This window comes from Trachurus trachurus (assembly GCF_905171665.1).
Source record: "Trachurus trachurus genome assembly, chromosome: 23".
Taxonomy (NCBI): Eukaryota; Metazoa; Chordata; class Actinopteri; order Carangiformes; family Carangidae; genus Trachurus; species Trachurus trachurus.
Window position 1 is genome coordinate 25,284,654 of NC_139912.1, and position 20,482 is coordinate 25,305,135.

General features: G+C 44.4%; 1 protein-coding gene across 5 annotated transcripts in view; it reads left to right on the forward strand.

Moving 5' to 3' along the window:
* gramd4a (GRAM domain containing 4a) overlaps window positions 1–20,482 on the forward strand; it is a 95,510-nt gene that overhangs the window by 61,374 nt on the left and 13,654 nt on the right. For 3 of the 5 annotated variants that reach the window (XM_083999892.1, XM_083999894.1, XM_083999896.1), the window contains 5 exons: window positions 9,669–9,789; window positions 16,089–16,150; window positions 18,680–18,818; window positions 19,313–19,338; window positions 19,994–20,085. In XM_083999892.1, coding sequence (XP_083856018.1) covers window positions 9,669–9,789; window positions 16,089–16,150; window positions 18,680–18,818; window positions 19,313–19,338; window positions 19,994–20,085 — 440 coding nt within the window. The remainder of the gene's footprint in view (window positions 1–9,668; window positions 9,790–16,088; window positions 16,151–18,679; window positions 18,819–19,312; window positions 19,339–19,993; window positions 20,086–20,482) is intronic. The other 2 variants (XM_083999893.1, XM_083999895.1) reach the window with 1 other exon arrangement.

A 20,482-nucleotide genomic window follows, 5' to 3' on the forward strand; every position in this document is an offset into this window, starting at 1 on the left:
GCCCAGCGTGGTTGTCGTGGACCTTGCCAGGAATACCACAGTGTCTGCATAGTGCAAATTTTCAATCTTGTACAACCCAGCTGAGTGTTATCAACTGAGCTAGACGAGGAGAGGCTGATTAAGTTTTGTTTTTTGCATTTTAGCCTCATTTTTTCCAACAAACTTGACTTTTGCCGTGGGCAATGTTAAGATTATACCTACAATTCAATATTTACACAGAACAACTGGAGCACTTCTGTCATCATACATATTGCATACATATCTGCTCTATTACTCAATCTAAACAAGATTACATAAGCACCCTCTGGCCTCTAACATCATCCTAAATATTTTCTGCTGCTTTCAGGTCGTTATTTGCATATAATTTAAAGTATATAATTGTTATTACATACATCAATGTTTTTTAGCTTTTTTGTCAGAGATTAGAGTTTCATGGAAAGCCTGCATGAGAGAGAAGGTCAGTGCTATTAAAAGTGACATCTCCTGGCATGGCATTTAGCTAATCCCCTGCCTGTGTTACAGATAAATGGTCTAGTTACTAGCCTTCATTATGGCCAAAGAGACCTTGTGATATGGTAACCCAGGATGAAGATTTATATATAGAAGAGTGCAATCCAATTTTAGCAGCAGATATGGCGTGTTGACAGTATTATTAATATGCTATCTGATGTAGAGGGTCTCTGTGGAAGAGGAAAACGATTGTACTCTATCTCTCTCAGTCTGACACACATACAGTAGCATATTGTGTCATCCTGTTATCACACACTTGTGGCCACATACTAATGCAGTGTTTTGGATGATTCTGGAATGAGGCATCTCTCTTTCTGGTGTAAAGAAGGATGTGGAAGTAAGTAGCTATGGGGAGGAAGAGGTCGGAGAAACAGGAAAGAGTTGTAGAGGATCCTATACACACAGGAATGATGAAAGGGTTAACGAAGGGAGTGACATACTGTATGGCAGCAGGAAACATGGGAAGGAAGGGAGTGACAATTTGGTGAGATTAAAGAGGGTAAAGGGGAAACAGGATCTGGGACTTGAAGGTATGGACAACAGCACCCTCTTTATTTGTTTTACACTCACACACTATTGTTCCCATTAACCCTATATCCCAAAGCAGCTGTTTTTAAGCTGTTTGGGGCATAAACAACTAATCTAGTTTTGTCTACCCCACCCATGGTGCATTGCTGCTGCTGCTGCTGTTACCCCTTTTTCTAAAAGGTTTACAGTTGGCTATGGATCTCCTGGCACAAGGCAGCCTAGCCAGTGCTAAGCTGCTTAGCCCATAGCAACCTTTGGCCAGCCTCTTGCTTACACCGTCTCTTACGCACACACATACTCTCCATCTTGTTTACATATATACTGGTACTTCTTATTCTTATGTGAGCAGACTGGGAAAGGGCCACAGGTAAATTGTTCAGATTGAAGGGTACGTGAGAAGAGTCATATAACAGAGAGGAAATGAAAGAGGAAAGAATTGTGTGTTTGTCTCTGGTTTTCTGCCTCAACGCCCCGACGCACATGGTTTTCAAAAGAACGGCCAAAATGAAAGCTATAAACTGGAAATGAAAATGACGAATGCACTAAGAGGGTACGTTATGGGGGGTGCAGATACAATGTATGACTCCTCAGCGGGAGCAACCAGGGTTGCAGACTACGCTGTAGCTGCAGGAGGCGAGTGGCAATGAATGTTTTATTACTGTTAATGGGAAGAGATAAAGGACAAGAGTGAATTATGAGATTAGGTGATGAGAAAGGGAGAAAGAGAATCTGGCAGATAAATTCTTCTAATATGGATCTCCTGCTGCCTGCGTGATGAAATAATGTTGAGATTAAGAAGAGGGGGCATGGTGATGTTTGTTTTTATTAGCAAGGGATGCACATCTCTGCTCTTATCACTGTCTTTCATGTGAAGTAGAAGAATTAGGTCACAACTGTTCCAGGGAATACTGTGTTAGGTTGGAGAAATGTTGATATCATTGCTCAATGGTACAGCTTGTTTCTCTCTTACTGCCATCATATGGTGTTGTTATGGTGCACCTGTCTCCAATAGAACCTCAATAAAACATCATACTGTCAAGAAGTCTGTCTCTGTTCATATGCATGTGAATGGAAGAAGGATTTAGTCTGTGCTTGTTCCTGTCCTTGTTTTTCAGCCTAATGCTGTCGGTACTTAATTGGATGCATTCATTCATTAGTTCCTCTGCACATGTGTTCACTTTTATTGCCTCCCCTCCTCCAATATTCATGTGTCCCTTTAGTCAGGGACAATAGACTGAGAGGAAACACCGCTGATGTTGCACCCCCCCCCCCCAAGCTTTAAAGCCCCGATACCTGATACCACTTGATGATGGGAGCTGACGAAGTGGAAGAGTGGGGGACAGGTGAAGGTGAAGGAGACAGATGAACGGAAAGATGAAACAAGAGAGACAAGTACAGTCAAATTTGGCACCACTTTCAAAACAGAAATGTCTCTGTTATTTAGATTCTCAGGGACGTCCAGAATGATTGGCCATGTATGGTGTCGTATGTACTTTTCATTGCAAATAAGTGACCGGAAGAATTAATGCTGCTTGTGATTGATCGCCTTAAAACCAGTAACATGTGGTTAATGACCCACCAGTGCGTGACAGGCCAGTAAATGTTGGCTCTATGGGACTTTTTGAAGATGTGTTAGACACCATCTCTCCTGATGATCTCAAAGATTAAAGACAGCAAAGAAAATGCAGCATCTGTAATTCTTATGCCTCTTTGCTGAAGATAAGCATGAGTAGGCCTGGGACGATAATACATTTTGATGGACGATATATTGTCCCACAAATTATTGACGATAAACGATATTATTGACACATTTTTTTTTAGAACAAATTAACCACTAATATAATAATAATATTTAATAATAATGCAAGTAGACCCTTTTAAATGCGATAAACTTTTATTTCTCATGAGTATTTTTTTTAACCATTGTAATTGGATTGACAAGAACTTATATAGCTACTATCCTAAAAGAATAAAATAAACAAAAAATAATAAACAGTGCAGTGCAGCTCTTCTGTCCAATAACGTTACACACCTGAAGCTCCACTTTTCATTCAAACAAACTAATGTGACTTCCACAGATGTAAGATTTCATCAATGAGACTAGCATTTATCTCCTAAAAACTATTAAACCAGCCGGCGGTAAACCTCTAAAAACCTGCTGATAAGTTTTCTTAGTCGTTTTCTCCCCCAATGACGGAGGTTGACCGGCCCGTGAGCTGCTGCAGACCATAATACATCCATGCTGCAGACTGTGGGAAGCCCCGCTCCTCCTGCTCACTGCTACCACATTAGCTCCAAAAACGTCGGAGGAAATCTCCTAACAGGCGATAAGTGGATAAACTGACCACAGACTGGAGATATAAACTGTGACTTTCTGGCATGAAAAAATATTAAAACTTTAAAAAGTGACGTGTTAACAGCGCTGCAGCGAGAATTACAGTAAAATAGCTTTTAGCTGCTTAGCTTTACAGCTAGCGCTGCCGGTTGCTGCCAAATGCATTCTGGGAAACAAAGATCCTGGATGACTGAAAAGAGGGTTCACTCCTTTCATTCTGCTATGAAACAAACGGCCCAGGTGCTGAGACCGATGCAGAGTGAAGCCTCTTGTCATCCAGCCTGGTTGGAGGCCAGAGACCAGGAAAACAAATACGTGCATGCACATGGCGATTTATCGAGGCCGGAAAAACTATCGAGTTCATTTTCATTTATCGTGCGATTAATTGATTTATTGATTATCGTCCCAGGCCTAAGCATGAGGAGTGGAGATGGTGCCGATCGATCGGCAACTGATCAGATTGGGCCGATATGATAAAAAACGGGAAATGCAATCAAAGGTTAAAATCACCGATCCGATCACGTGTGTGTGACTGGCAGCATAGACGGCTGCATCACGATGAAGCCCAATAGTGGCATTTGCTGGGATTAAAGTTCTCCGTCGCAACAACGGATTTCGACCTGTGTGTGTGTGAGAGAGTGTGAGCGAGAGACACCACGTAGTGAGAGAGAACCCGGTCGCTCTCCCGGATAGACACCGGCGGACCACGGACCGAATCCAACGGCTGGATTCCAAAATTAAACAAAATACTCCTTACGTTGTCAAAACAGGTTCGTTACTTGTTTCAACCTTATTGACATATAGATGCTCAAATAAGCGATAGAAAACCATCTTTTTTCCCTTAGGTGTGTGACTCACGCCAGGAGTACACTGGGAACGGCCGCGACGCGATATATAAGCGGGGCGGAGCGGAGTTTTAACTGCTACACCAGGCACGGACGCGACGCGACACGGCTTCACTGTTTGTTGTTGCAGCTGTCAGCTTCACCTTGTCAAGCCTACAGTATGAGTGCACTTTATGCATCTCAACACATTTTTACACCCCTCCACAATGTAAAAAAAACAAACCCCATAATGTTGCACTGCTACTGGCTTTGCCTCTGGTACATGATACATTTATTTTAATCACTTTTAAACGTAATATATTCGTTTTATACACAGTTCTCTGTAGTTTTCTACCTGTTTGAGGGCCGCGTAGTATGCGACGAGGAAATAAAATAGACTCGGCGCGAAAAAGAAGAGAAACGCCGCCGCCCCCCCCCAACAGTGGACAGTATGCAGCAACACCACCCCACCTTGACTAAGGCAAGGCAAGGCAAGGCAATTTTATTTGTATAGCCCGTTTTTACAAACAGTTTGTCTCAAAGGGCTTTACATGGCATCGTAACAACATCCTCTGTCCTTAGACCCTCACATCGACTGAGGAAAAACTCCATGGAAACCCTTTTAACAGGGAAAAACAGGAGAAACCTCAGGGTGAGCAACAGAGGAGGGATCCCTCACCCAGGACGGACAGACGTGCAATAGATGTTGTTACAGACAAGAAAACAGTTTACAGTTTGTCACAGAATGTGCGGAATATGGAAATGTTAGCAGGGGTTAATGAGGGCAGTCTCTGGTGAGGGGAGGGGGGGGGGGCAGGGAGAGCCGGTCAGCTCGATGGGAGGACTGGGTGGCAGACTGGTCCATGGGAAGGGAGGGGAGGCCGGTCTAACGGCAGGGGAAGGGGTGGGATGGGGGCGATGTAGGCGGCGGCTGGTGCAGAGAGATGGGGCTCCGGTGGATCTGCGGAAACACAGAGAGAGTGCGAGACACCAAGGCCAAACTACAAAGTACAACAGAAAATGACAGTTCAAAAATATACTGAGGAGAGGAGAGGAGAGGAGAGGAGGGGAGGGGAGGGGAGGGGAGGGGAGGGGAGAGGAGAGGAGAGGAGAGGAGAGGAGAGGAGAGGAGAGGAGAGGAGAGGAGAGGAGAGGAGAGGAGAGGAGAGGAGAGGAGAGGGCTCTGAGTAACCAGATGTGTCCCCAGCAGTCTAAGCCTATAGCAGCGTAGCTATAAAATGGTTCAGAGCTACCTGAACCAGCCCTAACTAAAAGCCCTGTCATAAAGGAAGGTCTTAAGTCTAGACTTAAATGTAGTTAGAGTGTCTGCCTCTTTGACCCATGGAGAGAGCTGGTTCCACAGTAAAGGAGCCCGGTAACTGAAGGCTCTACCTCCCAGTCTGTTTTTAGAGATACTGGGAGTCACTAACAGACCTGCATTCTGGGAGCGGAGTGCTCTGGTAGGACAGTAAGGAATGATTAGTTCTTTCAGATAGGATGGAGCTTTATCATTAAGAGCCTTGTAAGTCAGCAGAAGGATTTTGAAGTCTATTCTAAATCCTACAGGAAGCCAGTGGAGAGAAGCTAAGGTGGGAGAGATGTGCTCTCTCTTCCTAACTCCTGTCAAAACTCTCGCTGCGGCATTCTGGACCAGCTGGAGACTCTTTAGAGAGTTTTTCGGACATCCTGACAGGAGAGAGTTGCAGTAGTCTAGCCTAGAAGTGATAAATGCATGCACTAGTTTCTCAGCATCACTCTGGGAGAGAATATTCCTAATCTTAGTGATACTGCGCAGATGGAAGAAGGCGGTCCTAGTCACATGTTTTATGTGGGAGCTAAAGGAAAGGTCCTGGTCAAAAATGACTCCAAGGTTCCTCGCGGTTGTACTCGGGGTCAGGGTGATGCCATCTAGAGTAGCGATCTGATCAGAGAAAGTGTCCCTGAGATGTTTAGGTCCAAACACAATGACCTCAGTTTTATCTGAATTCAGTAGCAAGAAGTTAGAGGACATCCAGGATCTAATGTCTTTCAGACAGTCTTGCAGATTGATGAGCCGGCTTCTGTCATCTGGCTCCATGGACAAGTAGAGTTGCGTATCATCCGCATAACAGTGAAAATTGATTGAATGCTTCCGGATGATGCCACCTAATGGGAGCATGTAAAGAATGAAGAGGATTGGCCCTAAGACTGAACCTTGCGGTACACCATGCGTAACTCTGCTATACTCTGAATGGTCGTTATTAACATTAACAAATTGAAACCTGTCAGATAAGTATGACTTAAACCATTTCAGGGCGGGCCCTTTAATCCCTATTTCATGATCTAGTCTCTGCAGCAGGATGCTGTGGTCGATGGTGTCGAATGCAGCACTGAGGTCCAAAAGTACAAGAACAGAGACGAGACCTCTGTCTGAAGCTATAAGAAGATCATTAGAGACTTTGACAAGTGCTGTTTCAGTGCTATGGTGTTCTCTGAATCCAGATTGGAAAGCTTCAAAGAGCTCGTTGCTGTGCAGATGTTCATGTAGCTGCTCCAGGACAATCTTCTCAAGGATCTTAGAGATGTAAGGAAGGTTGGATATAGGCCGATAGTTGGCGAGGACATCTGGGTCAAGAGAAGGTTTTTTAAGTAAAGGGTTAATGACAGCCACCTTGAAGGCCTGTGGCACGTAGCCTGTGGCTAAGGAAAGATTGATTTGGTTCAGAAAAGAAATGTTAATTAAGGGAAAGACATCCTTAAGTAGTCTTGTCGGGACTGGATCCAGCAGACATGTGGCTGACTTGGAAGAAGTAATTGCAGAAGTTAAGTCTGACAGGTCGATGGGAGAGAAGCTGTCCAAGTGTGTACCAAGTCTGGGAGGTGCTTCTATAGGTACCGTAATCTGTGGTCCATTACTAGCAATTTTCGTTCTAATATTAACTATCTTTTCGGTAAAGAAAGTTAGGAAGTCGTTACTGCTGAGAGTTGGAGGGATGGATGGCTCAACGACACTATGGTTCTTGGTTAGCCTGGCCACAGTGTTGAAAAGGAACCTGGGGTTGTTCTTATTCTTTTCTATTAAAGATGAATAGTAATTGCTTCTAGCATTACGGAGTTCTTTTTTATATATTAATAAACTATCCTTCCAGGCTTGACGGTCTTCCTCATGTTGGCTGGAATGTGTTTTCCTTTCCAGCTGTCTGGTCTTCTGTTTCAGAGCGCGCAGATTTGGGCTGTACCAGGGAGCTATTCTTTTCTGATTGATAACTTTCTTTTTCAGGGGAGCTACAGCATCAAGTGTCCCAAGGAGTGCTGCTGCAGTGCTATCCACAAGATAGTCCACCTGTGTGGGGGTGAAATCAGCATAACTGCCCATAATATGGTTACAGGATGTGGCACCAAGCTCTGCTGGAATAAGCTCTTTAAATCTAGAAACAGCAGTGTCAGATAGACATCTACTGTAGCGGGATTTTTTCCCAGGTAGGATATAATTTGTTAAAGTAAATTCAAATGTTATTAAAGAATGGTCAGACAAGACGGGGTTCTGAGGAAGAACTGTGACATGGTCAGTTTCTATTCCATAAGTAAGTACTAAGTCAAGGATATGATTAAAAGTGTGAGTGGGTTTGTTTACCCTCTGAGAGAAGCCGACTGAATCCAAAAGTGACTTGAACGCAGTAGCCAGACAATCATCATCGACGTCCACATGAATGTTAAAGTCACCTACTATAATGACTTTGTCTGAGCTCATTGCTAAATTTGACAGAAAGTCAGGGAATTCTTCTAGAAACTCAGAATAAGGTGCAGGAGGACGATACACTACAGCAAGTAAGAGTGGTTTTTCTGCTTTCCAGTCTGGGTGAGAGAGGCTGACAGTAAGGCTTTCAAATGTATTATATGAACTATTATGTCTAGGGTTGATAATCAGATTTGACTGATAAATAGCAGCCACTCCTCCTCCTCGGCCTGTGTTACGAGGCACATGACAGTTAATGTAACTAGGAGGGGTAGATTCATTCAAACTAACATATTCATCTTGCTGCAACCAGGTCTCAGTTAGTGTTAATATGTCAATATGGTGACTTGTAATTAAGTCATTCACTAGGAGAGACTTGGATGGGAGAGAACGAACTAACTGATTTTCTGCGGGAAACCCTGCAAAGTTAACATCAATAAAAAACTAGGCCTATGCATGAGTGGATGAATTAATGGGGAAAAAAAGAGTAAATATAATATAGTAAAAAATAATATAGTAAAAAAAATATAAATATTAAAGGGATAGTTCACCCAAAATGCAAATTTCACTCATTATCTACTCACCCTCATGTCGACTAAGGGCTGGGAGAAGTTTCAGAGTCCTCCGTGGCTTCTCTGAGTTACAGCGGGGCTCCGTGCAGCACTGCATGTCCATATGACGGTTGAGAACGGAGCTCACTTTTCTTCGTCCAAAAAGACACACCAAAAAACATCCAAATACCTCCATACTGCTCGTCTGTAATGTCCCTCTTGTATTGAAGCCCCGACATGAGAAATTGTTCCGAAAAAAATTAAATAAGTATATATTTTAAGCTCTTTTGTAGTGGAAGCTCCCAGTGTTGCTCTGTCGGAATCTGGCGCGATTTGCGGAGCTGTGAACTGGGTGTCAATGCAAATCACGCGAGATTTGGACGGACCAGGAAGAGCAGTGCTGGGAGCTTCCGCTACAAACAAGCTTAAAATATAGACTTACTTAATCTTTTTCGGAACAATTTCTCATGTTGGGGCTTCAATACAAGAGGGACATTACAGACGAGCACTATGGAGGTATTTGGATGTTTTTTGGTGTGTCTTTTTGGACGAAGAAAGGTGAGCTCTGTTCGCTGTTGTTGTGCTGCGCTGAGCCTCCCTGTAACTCAGAGAAGGCACGGAGGACTCTGAAACTTCTCCCAGCTCTTAGTCGACATGAGGGTGAGTAGATAATGAGTGAAATTTGAATTTTGGGTGAACTATCCCTTTAATAATATCGTCCCACGTGATCGATCGGTTCTGATCGGTAATCGGATCGGTGAGGCTTTAGGTGATCGGTGATCAGTATCGGTCCCAAAAAACCTGATCGGACCATCTCTAATGAGGAGCCTTTTGTGTTATGGTTATCCGTCCATCCCTTTCTCATGAAAACAATATTTATTGTACATATTGAGGGAATGCCTGCAAGTTCGGTGCAAATGTTTGTCTGGACCGAACGAACAACACGTGAGATTTTGGTGGTCAGATGTCAAGATCATGGAGAGGCAGAAATTTTAATTTTTGAATTGTACTGTAAGTTTGATGTTTTCCTCAGCTTTGAGCAGTTTGTTCTTTCGTTACCGTATGCTCCATACAATATGTCTAACTCCAAGAGACCTTCAGGTGTACTGCAACCCTCAGTCCGATGAAAACTAGAAGCTTTGTTAAATCAAACATTTTGAACATTTTGGATATTGACCCTCAGATATTTTTGTGGTGTTTTTCAGAGGAGGAGCTGAGGAAGCTGCGCGAAGAAACCAATGTGGACTCCCTGCGGCAGGAGCTGGAGAGAGAGCGAAGCAAGAGGATAGACCTGGAGCAGAAGATGAATGAGGTGCTCAAGACCAGGTAAGAGAGGAAGATGGAGAGCAGAGTGCAATGATGTTTGAGATGCCATGTAATAAAGAAAACAGAAATAAGTTGCATTGCATTCGATAACATTGCAGCATTTCAGAGTTTATTACAGGTCAAAGTGCGTGTGTGTGTTTCTGTTATAAATGGAGGCCTCAGCAGCTTACTAGGTAGGGAATTCCACAAGGTGTGTGTGTGTCTGTGTTTTGACTAATGCACTAATAGACAGAAAAGACAGAAACAACTGACGCACTGTGTCGCCAAGTGCACGCTGTAACACACTAGTTACGCCGGTGTCAGGAAAAGCCTGTGTCTCCAAACACCAGCCAAACAAACCTTAAACCCACTGTGCGCATGTATGACTCTGCGTGTGTGTGTGTGTGTGAGAGAGATCAGATGATGCTCCTGTGCCTGCCAATGGGAAATTCCACTGGGGCTCTCCAAGTGATTACCAGCAGAGAAATACTGCCTCAAGAATGTTAGAGACGGTTCAGGATTTCAAGGGAGGTGAACGAATGTAGCACGGGAGTTTTCCTCAGTTAATCCTTTGTCAGCAGTAACCAGCTGGAGAGATGCATGTGAAGATAACAGGCGGTAAACATCTCTCTTGTCACTAATATCCAAACAGCCTTGGGCAAGACCAAGAGGTTGTTTTGTGAATACAATTTTTGACTTTAGATTAACTTTGAAGTAAATCGATTCAAAGTCTTAAGTGATTTGTGGCTTATAATATTAGAAAAATGCATTAATGGGGCGGTGCGTGGCGCAGTGGTTAAAGCGGCCGCCCCATGTAGAGGCTACAGTCCTCAACGCCGGCGTCCCCGGTTCGAATCCTGCGTTGGGCAGACCTTTCCTGCATGTCATTCCCTCTCTCTGCCTCCCCCTTTCCTGTCTATCTCACTATGAGCTATCAAATAAAGGCAAAAAAGCCCCCAAAAAATATACTTTAAAAAAAGAATAATGCATTAATATTAGTGCTGTCAAAGTTAACGTGTTCATTTTGGAGATTAATTTTAAACATTTAACGCGTTAAAAAAACATTAACGCAATTAACACCGTTTTGTTTACTTGCGGTGGTGGCTGACCCATTACATGTGCAGGCAAAGCATGTACCGGCTGTAGCGCTGTTATTCTTCACTTTATTCGGTTTTAATATTTTTTCATGCGAGTAAGTAACCGTTTAGATGACCAATATGTGGTTAGTTTATCCACATGATGATGAAGTTTTGCTCCGACGACGTTCTCAGAGCAGTGACGCTCCACCAGCAGCGACCGTAGCGGAGCATCAGCGAGGCAACAGCCCGGTCTGCGGAGCCGGTCGGCCGGGTAACAGCGTCGTCCCCGGGTAGACAGAGAGCCCATTAACTTTACCGCAGGTCTTTAGAGGTTCACCGCCGGCTGCTTTCTTTCTTTTTAGATTAGTTATTGAATGTTTGTTTAGTTGTTGATGAGTTTGTTTGAATGAAAAGTGAAGCTTTGTGTGTGAATTGGACAGAAGAGCAGCGCTGCCTTGATGTACACAAATCACCATCTACAGATCAATAAATAAAACAATGAACCGATCGGTCTATAGCTATTCAATTTAATTTACGGAGGGAAATTCAGTGATGTGGTTGTTTTTTCGTGCACGTCCGCAGCACAGCTTCGTAGGAAAAAGGGAAAAACAAAATATGTTGGCACATGCCCATAAGTGGTCTGGAGTGGTCTTGATGGTTTTGATGGTTTTGATATTCAACCTGCACTTCAACACATGTAGGCCTGGGTTGTTTTGTTATTATTTCTGTTGGAGAATATAAGCAAGTGGCCTTTTTTGTGCCAAATTTGTTCTTCACAGGAGAGAAACTGTGTTTAAAGTTTAAAGAAAGCCATTAAAATAGTCTTTGAATTTAAATATACTTTTTGTGTTTATTCTACACTAATTTGATAATTGTACATGAATAAGTTTTCATTATAAGCTCAAGTCGTAAGAGGACTAATGCAGTTTATTCGTTGATAAATTAATCGCGATTAATTACAGAAAATTGTGAGATTAATTAGTTTATTTTTTTAATCTATTGACAGCCCTAATTAATATACAAAATAATATATAATAACTAATAAATAAATAGTATGTACAAGCCTAGCATGATCAGCCTCAAACTGCTTCAGGTTTATGACTCAAAATAGTGATGCAGGAGAAGATCCCTGCCTCACTGCTCCCCTAAGGGGGCTTTCACACCTACCTCGTTTGGTCCGGACTTTCGGACTTTCCAGATAGTTCGGATCAAATTGACAGGTGTGAAAGCTCCCCCGGACCACGGTCCGGACTAAAGACCGAGTCTTTGGTCCATCCTCAGGAGGTGGTCTCGGTCCGGACTATCCTGGACCAAGGTCCGCTGCTGCGTAGTGTGAAAGCATTTTTTTTGAAGGTTCGAACTATCAGACCAAATACAGGAAGTCACGTCAGATTCGCTCGTGCCGAAAAAAGTAAATAAACAGAAAAAAAAGGAAAGAGGAGCCACGGCAACCGGCGGCAACACTTGGGGAGAGGAGGAGATCATTATATCCAGATTTGGTCAGAGGGATGGGTGTGTCAGTGTAGGCTACACTTGTAAACGTTTACACGGAATTAAACAGTAGAGTCTTTAATATAAATCCCCAAACGATACATGCATTTTTTATATATATATATAGGCTAGCCTATTTCTATATATTGACCCGAATATATTTTTTTCCGTCGAAAAAAGTCTGAAAAAGACGGATATTTATCAGCGGGTGACACCAAACAACGTCTGCCCCATCAAGTCAGAGCTTTTATTTCTCTCACACTCACACACAAGTGACCTGGAGAGATGCAGCCGCATCTGACAGGAGGGTCGCGCGTGTGTGCGCATAGCGTGTGTGTGTGTGTGTGTGTGTGTGTGTGTGTTCCCCTCCACTACACAAAACAGCTGATCGCTGATCGCTGCCACTCTGATCAATGAGAGCATTTCGCCGCGGCACAACCCTCTTTTTTTCTCTCCTTTCATCAGCTCTAAACTCACTCTTCTGCACCGCGATTACAAACCACAGCGTGCTTTCCAGCAGTAGGCTATATATATTTTTTTACACATATTTTTATTTTATTTTTTGCAGAGCACTTTCTATGCGCTAACGTCAGACGCACGCTCATCCGTCATGACGTCGGTAGATCTTTTAGTCCGCTGTCATAATAGCAGTGTGAAAGCGAACTTTACTGGACTATATGGAAACAATGTAACAAAAAAAAAATTTAAGTCCGGACCTTGGTCCGGACTATTAGGTGTGAAAGCGCCCTAAGTCTCTGAGACTGAACTGGGGGATAAAAACCACTCCAAAGATTTCACTGTCTAACACAGTGATGCAGACCTTACCATAGGCGTGTAATTGAGTTGAGATCACATGATTCACCTCACTGTCATGCTCATCACCACTCACTGATGCCTCATGCCCTGTAAATAATCTTTTTCATTCCTTTCACTTTCTGTCTCTGTCTCTGTTTCTCTCTCTTTCTCTTTCTCTCTCTCTCTCTCTGTCTCTCTTTCTCATTCTCTCTCTATCTTGTCTGTCTCTGGTCTTTTTTGCCTGGCATGCAGTACCTTCTAAAAATAATCATCAACCCATTTTACACTGCAACAATGAATTTATTCAATAATGAATTCATGAATAAAGTGGCAATACAATAATGAATGATAGTTCTTGAATACATTCTCTGATGCTCCTGAACACATCAGTGATGTAACCTGGAGTCCTCGGGTGTTTCGGGTCTTTCAACAATCATACAGTGGTAGCCACATAGAAGTTCCCCTGCCATGCTGCTGCCATGCTGCTGCAATGAGAGCTCCAGGAGAGCTCCAGCAAAGTCCCAGCAGCTGGAGTGACCCCCTCCTTTTCCTGGGCGTGACTAGTTTTTACTGGAACTCCACCCATTCAATGAAATACAGGACATGACCAGGAGATGGCGCTTCTCTCACAGAATAGTACATATCGCCAGAGGCGGCATTTAAAGCGTGAGTGGAAAGTCACATAAGGGCCGAGATATACTTGCTGTAAACTACGCGTACGCGAGCTGCCGCGCGTATCCTGCGTCGCGTCACCTTGCGTCGATGTGCGTTCGGTCGCAGGCGACGCATCAAACGGACGCAGGATACGCGCGGCAGCTCGCGTACGCGTATTTTACAGCAAGTATATCGAGGCCCTAAGTCATAGAACCACGAGTACATGTTTGATTTAAGAAGTGAAATTATAACAGACCTAGCTACTGGAGATGTGCTGGCCACTGTTTTATCTGGAAATAAATTACTGTAGCTAATAATACCTACTGTCAAATTTTTGATCACAATTTATTTACTGTGAATCTACATTTAAAGAGGAAAAACTAAGGGAGTGATGAAAATCATCTTTTGGAAGATGTTTGCAGTTGCAGGTATTCAGTGCATGCCTTCGACCAGGGAATTAGCATTATCATTGCTCAGTCTTTTGTTTGTACTAATGGGCCACCTATTGGTCACCCAGAGCCTGCAATGGAGCTGGCTGTTCAACTTTGAAGGAGGAGCGGGGGAGGGGAGGTTATGTTGGAAGGCTGTGGCAGCTCGGCCAGACTCTGTCATGCAACAACATTCAACCGGAGCTTTGTGCTGTTCCCGTAGAGGGCGATGCTGTTGAGACTTCTGGGCAACCCCAACCATCTCCTGAGGCAGCTGCTGACCTTCCTCTCCAAGGTCTCCACAGTGGACATGGGGACCTCATAAACAAGCAGCAGCCATAGTATCCTTGGCAGAACACCATGCTGGTATATCCACGCTTTAAACTTGCCTGGGAGGCCAGATATGTCAACTGCTCTTAGCCAGCTATCCAGTTCCTGGCAGGTGGACTGAAGCGATGAAGAGTCCTTGAGGCTGCTGTCGAACACACTTTTCACTGGCTTCTCAGAGATGGTTGGTATTTGCTTCCCTTCAATGTTCAATCGGAACCTGTCGGTGACCTTGCCCTTCTTCACCACTAGTGCTCTGGACTTGGCTGGTTTAAAACTCATCCGTGCCCACTGGATGAGCTTTGCAGGATCCATCTACACCCTGGTACCGACTCCGTGGTGACTGTCAGGTCATCCATAAAAGCCCTGATTGGTGGCTGGCGGATCCCTGATTGAGTACGGGGGCCCCGACACCCTGGCTCAGCTGACTTCACAATCATGTGTTCATGTTCAAGGTTACCGAGATGGTGCAGCCTGTGGTTATCCCCACCTCCAGCTGATGTTAAAAGATAGTAAAAAGAAAAACCAACAACAAAAAATTATAACCTGCTAAAGTTGTACCGCCCAAAAAGAATTTCAGTGTGTTTTTGAAGATGTTGGTTTTTTGAAGCCAGTCACAGACGTGGCAGGTTCACCTCCTTCCCTTCACCTCTGTTGTCAGCCCTGTGTCACCCTGGCTCGTGGTGACGTCATCCAGCACTGTTGTGATGACGGCAGCTTTTTCAGTGGGAATGTGAGGAACTGCTGTAAGTGGAGCACAATTTGGTTCTTGGCTGAGCTCTGGCTGCTCGTCTGCTTCAGCCGAGATACAAGTGTTGACGACAAGGTTAGTGGAAGAGAAGCAGCAGAGTTTGGTTCTGTATCTTCTTCCGTACCAGATTCCTTGTTTAGATATTCAGACACTGGGACAGTTACAGTCTCCACACCGTTGCCACAGAAACACTGAGTTGATCTTATCTCTTAAAATACAGAGAGAGGATCAATTCAGTCTGTCTGTTTTGCAGTAAGTATTTCTTGACCATTGAAAATATGATGACCATAAATCCATTAAAAATGTTGTTTCAAACTATAGGAAGGCCTTTTTACCTTGTGATTAATATTTGATTCTGCATATAAGCCTCCTTATTTATGTCAGATTAACAGCTCGAGATACACTCATCTCCATTTAGTGTTTTGCTGTAGCCCACAGGTTTGCCATAGAATTTGCTTGACTCAAATATAAAGAGGTAGAAACTACTGTGTGAGCTTGTAGGTGCATGTATGCTCAGGCTCTGTGTACACTCTTGATTTTAACCTGTATTTGTTTGTCCAAAAATGTTAGACATAACAAAAGCAAATGGAGACTGAAATTGTTTTCTTCCCCAGTCTGTTTCATCTGTCTGTGTGTGTGTGTGTGTGTGTGTGTGTCTTGATCTGTGACAGTTGTTGATTTAGCCAGTGCATATTAAAATGTGAACTTCCTGAGACCTGTCTGCTGTGTGACTTACAGCCCTCACAAAAGAGAAGTGAGACTGACACTTCTCTCCCTCTGCTCTCTCTACCACAGGCTGGAGGACTCCCCACCACAGCCTCCCCGAAAACAGCAGTCACCCTCAAACAATGGAACAGGTAAGACCTTGTGGGGGAACAGAGGGGGGAGGCCGTGGGGGGCCGACAGGAAATTAGTAGGGAAGGAAGACTTTGACGGCTTCCGAGTGTGGGAGTAAATCAAGAAGACGCGTGTGCATGCGCGTGTGTGCAGGGGAGCTGGGGATGTGTGTGCGGTCGAGTGCTTTATAGGAACATACTGTGTCAGAGGATTGTTGGGTTACTCTAGGACATATAGCTGTGTGTGGGGTGCATGGTAACAGAATTACATAACTACAGGATGATTTTTTTAATGTGGAATGAGTTGAAAGAGGAGCAAAGATGCAACAAAACAAGCTGTATTCACACACTGGAAACAGTTTGTGTTGTGTGTGTCTGTTTATGAGTGGTAGAAAGATGAGTTTCCTGAAATGTTTCCGCTTCTGTTTTGGGTTGAATAACAGTTATTGTCATTGTTTGTGTGTGTGTGTGTGTGTGTGTGTGTGTGTGTGTGTGTGTGTGTGTGTGTGTGTGTGTGTGTGTGTGTGTGTGTGTGTGTGTGTGTGTGTGTGTGTGTGTGTGTGTGTGTGTGTGTGTGTGTGTGTGTGTGTGTGTGTGTGTGTGTGTGTGTGTGTGTGTGTGTGTGTGTGTGTGTGTGTGTGTGTGTGTGTCGGTCAAAGGGAGAGACCAAGTGGCTAATTATGGAAAATGGGTTATGATTGTAGATCATTTCATCTAGGGCAGACAAGCCTGAGCTCCAACTACTGTCATAAGGGTGTGTGTGGATGTCATGAGTGTTTTAGCATGGATTAAATGTGCATTGTTTGTATGGTTGTGTGTGTGCTGTGTGGATTAAGGGACATAGAGAAAGTGAGCGTAACATGTTAGATAAAAGACAGGGGCTGAACAGAGTCATTTTGGCTGATGGGACTGTGGTAACTGTAAACTACAGATTAAAATAGCCTCTAACTGAATGTCATCATCAACAAAACACTTGATTTTTTATAATACATCTGTCGGAGGAAAAACAATCGCCCTAAAGCTTTCATGCTGCCATAATTACATTGTCTTTTTTTAACTGTGTATTTATCCTCTCAGTGCAATTTGACTGAGCCGCTTTTGTTTTTTCAGTCTCGCTTCACAGTCACCTGTGAAAGCTGCTCAACACACCCTCAGTCATACACCACAGTCACCTCAGTCATACCACCTACCACCTATACCACCACCACCTAGACATCCATCGCTGGATGTCTAGGTGGTGCTTAGATAACAACGTGGCTTACATAGATAACTGGACCTCCTTCTGGGGAAAGACTGGTCTGATTCAGAGAGATGGTGTCCATCCTACTCTGGATGGTGCATCTCTCTTATCTAGGAACATAGGGCAATTTATTAGCCATGCTAATCCCTGACAAGCACCCAGAGTTTGGGTTAGACACACATTCTACATCTCGGAGGCGACGTCTTTGACGGGCTTCCTTCGCCTTTCAAATGAGGCAGAGCTCAGTGGGAAACAGTAGGAGAGACACAGGCCGAGGGCAGTGGGACACAACACCGGGGGAGAAGCAGGTCGTGCAGCTGTGCAGCGCGGACGTGCACGGAAAAACAACTGCGTCGCATCAAATGCGTGCCACTACAACTTTTGAGTTGGGAGCACGCATGACGCGCATGAATGGGTTTGAGCGTGCGCCAAAGACGCTCCATCTGAAGGGCCCCTCATGCACGATGCACACACGTTCAAGGCCAAAATCACCCATAGCCTTTGCAGACAGGCAGGGAAAACCCTGCAGCCAGCTCCCCAAACATTCTCGGATGGTGATTTGGGTGTTTCCTTATCCCAGTGCTGGGGCTCACAAGCACACACAAACAATGCGCTGGGACACGTGTTTCCGTGTCCCAGCGCATTGACTTACAGGCGCCTGTAGGCACAGAGACCGAGAAATACAGTACGTAAACTATTAGAACTCAGTCGCGGGCCACATTCGGCCCGCGGGCCGCCTATTGCCGACCCCTGATCTATATCATCTTTATTTATTTAATTTCTTTCAATTGTAATGATTATGGCTTACATTTGATGAAATAAGCCTAACCCTAAAATTCACTATCTTAAAAAAAAATGTGAATATTACAAAAGGCCAATTAAAAAAAATCATTTCTAATATGGAAATGTTGGTCTTCCGAAAATGTGTCCATATGCACTCAATACTTGATTGGGGTTGACTTTTCCATGATATTCTACTTTATTGAGATGCACCTGTACATCCCATCAGTTTTTAAAAAAGAATGGTCTCGATTATTGACATGATAGCTGCACTACCCACTATGTGTACCATCCAAGTACAGTAAAACCCTTCATAGTTACTCTGGCCATCGGGACAAAAGCCAGTGGACCTCCATGTCAGCGGGCCGGTGGACTGTTCTTTAGACACCGAGTATCAAGTACCTTCCTAATTACTCCAGCTCCATACGCTTTGGACGGCTGCGGCTCATGGGCAGGGTTGAGGGAATAGTTTCCCCTCATGTCAAACCTAATCTTAGGCACTGATTACATTCCCCTTCTGTTCTCTTTAGCAGAGAAACAACAGAAGGAGGTGTGGAGTTCACGGCTGCAGAAATGGCTGTACGAGCGCTTTGGGGTTTACATCGAAGACTTCCGCTTCCAGCCAGAGGAGAACACAGTGGAGACAGAGGAACCGCTAAGTGCTAAAAGGTGGGAGAGCTGCTTCAGAATACAATATGAAGTGTCTGCCCCGAGGTATTGATCTGTGGTTGTTCAAGGAGATGTGGAGACAGAAGTTCTCAGGGTGTGCTGCCATTTAGTACATTTATTTGCTTATATGTGAGGAGTGGAATAATATTTAATAACTTGAATGTATTCTTCAGATGTATTAAAATCATGTACTGATGTGTACCTTAGAGCTGTGCTGCACTGTCGCTGACTCACTGCTGAACTCTTTCTAAATCCAATGCATTCAGATTGTCCTTGATTTTACAGAGAGAGGAGAGAAAGAAATCTCTCACTTATTCTCTCCTTCATTCTTTCTCTCCTCTTGTGTAAAGGCAAGTGAGTCATTCCAGGCTGATGAAGGCCGAAGTGTTGCCACCTCCTCTCACACCTAAGAAAGCTTCTTGTTTTGTGTGCGTCTGTTTTTGCACAAGCACTTACGTCTGTTCTGAACTTGACCTTTTGTGTTTTCAATATAGGTTGACAGAAAATATGAGGCGACTCAGTAAGTACTCAAAACATTTACAGAACTGATTTTCATGCTGAAAAAATGTCCTTCACTTAGGGCGCACTCACACTAGGGCCAGTTGTTCCGTACCGCGCTGAAGCCTGAATGCCCCCCCCCTGTCCCCCGCTGGCCCGCACTCACACTGCCTCCAACCCAAGCTGCTCAAGCACGGTTGCCTCCGACACATTCGTCATCACGTTGATCTACCAACACGGCGGATGCGTTCTGACTGCAGAAAGAACGGCGCTTTGACCAGTTGTCATGGTTATCTTGAAGTTTAATCAAAGCGACGTTAACTAGCGATGTTTACGGTTGTTTACATGCGGTTGCAGACACGAGGTGGAGAACGAGCCCGCAGCGCATTACGTGTGCGCATTCCTGGCCAAGCGTACCGTGCCCAAGCCTCTCCCAACCGTGCCGAGCCAGGGAAGTGGACCATGCTCAGGCATGGAACACTTGCACTCACACCAGCAATAGAATCCGGACTTTAGGGGGCAAACGTGCTTGGGCACGGTACGATTGCCTAGTGTGAGTGCGCCCTTAGAAAACCTAAGTCTGGTATTAAGATTTACATGTATATTAATGCTCAGAAATGTATACCGATAGCAGAGAAACTGTGATTTTGACATAAATTCCTGTACCCTTGTTTCAGAGAGAGGAGCCAGACCTGTCACCAACTTCTTAAGGAACCTCTCCGCCTTATCGAATTGGCACTCCGTCTACACCTCAGCTATTGCCTTCATTGTGAGTGTACACTTCTCCTACTCATAATTCTCAACTCACAAACACATTATTCTTTGAATTTCTGAAACTATCTATAAGTAATATATTATTCAATGTACAGGAAAGTAGGATCCAGTGCTTTAAGTGGGCCGGTACGCACTGGTACGGAGTACCGGCACTTCTAGATTTGAACCCCCGGCGTACCAGGACTTTTTACGGCGTACTGGGGAGTACCGGGAGTCTGGACGTACTCTGTCCTGTTCTCATTCTCACTGACCGATTCGTGATAGTGATGCCTCTTTCACCCTGAGCACCACGTTCTGTTGCCCTGCTCTGTTCTCCGCTGCTCCTTTGTGTCTCACCGAGGGGCGGGGCTGCCGCGCGCTGCGCGCTCTCTAACTCATGGCTCTCTCACATG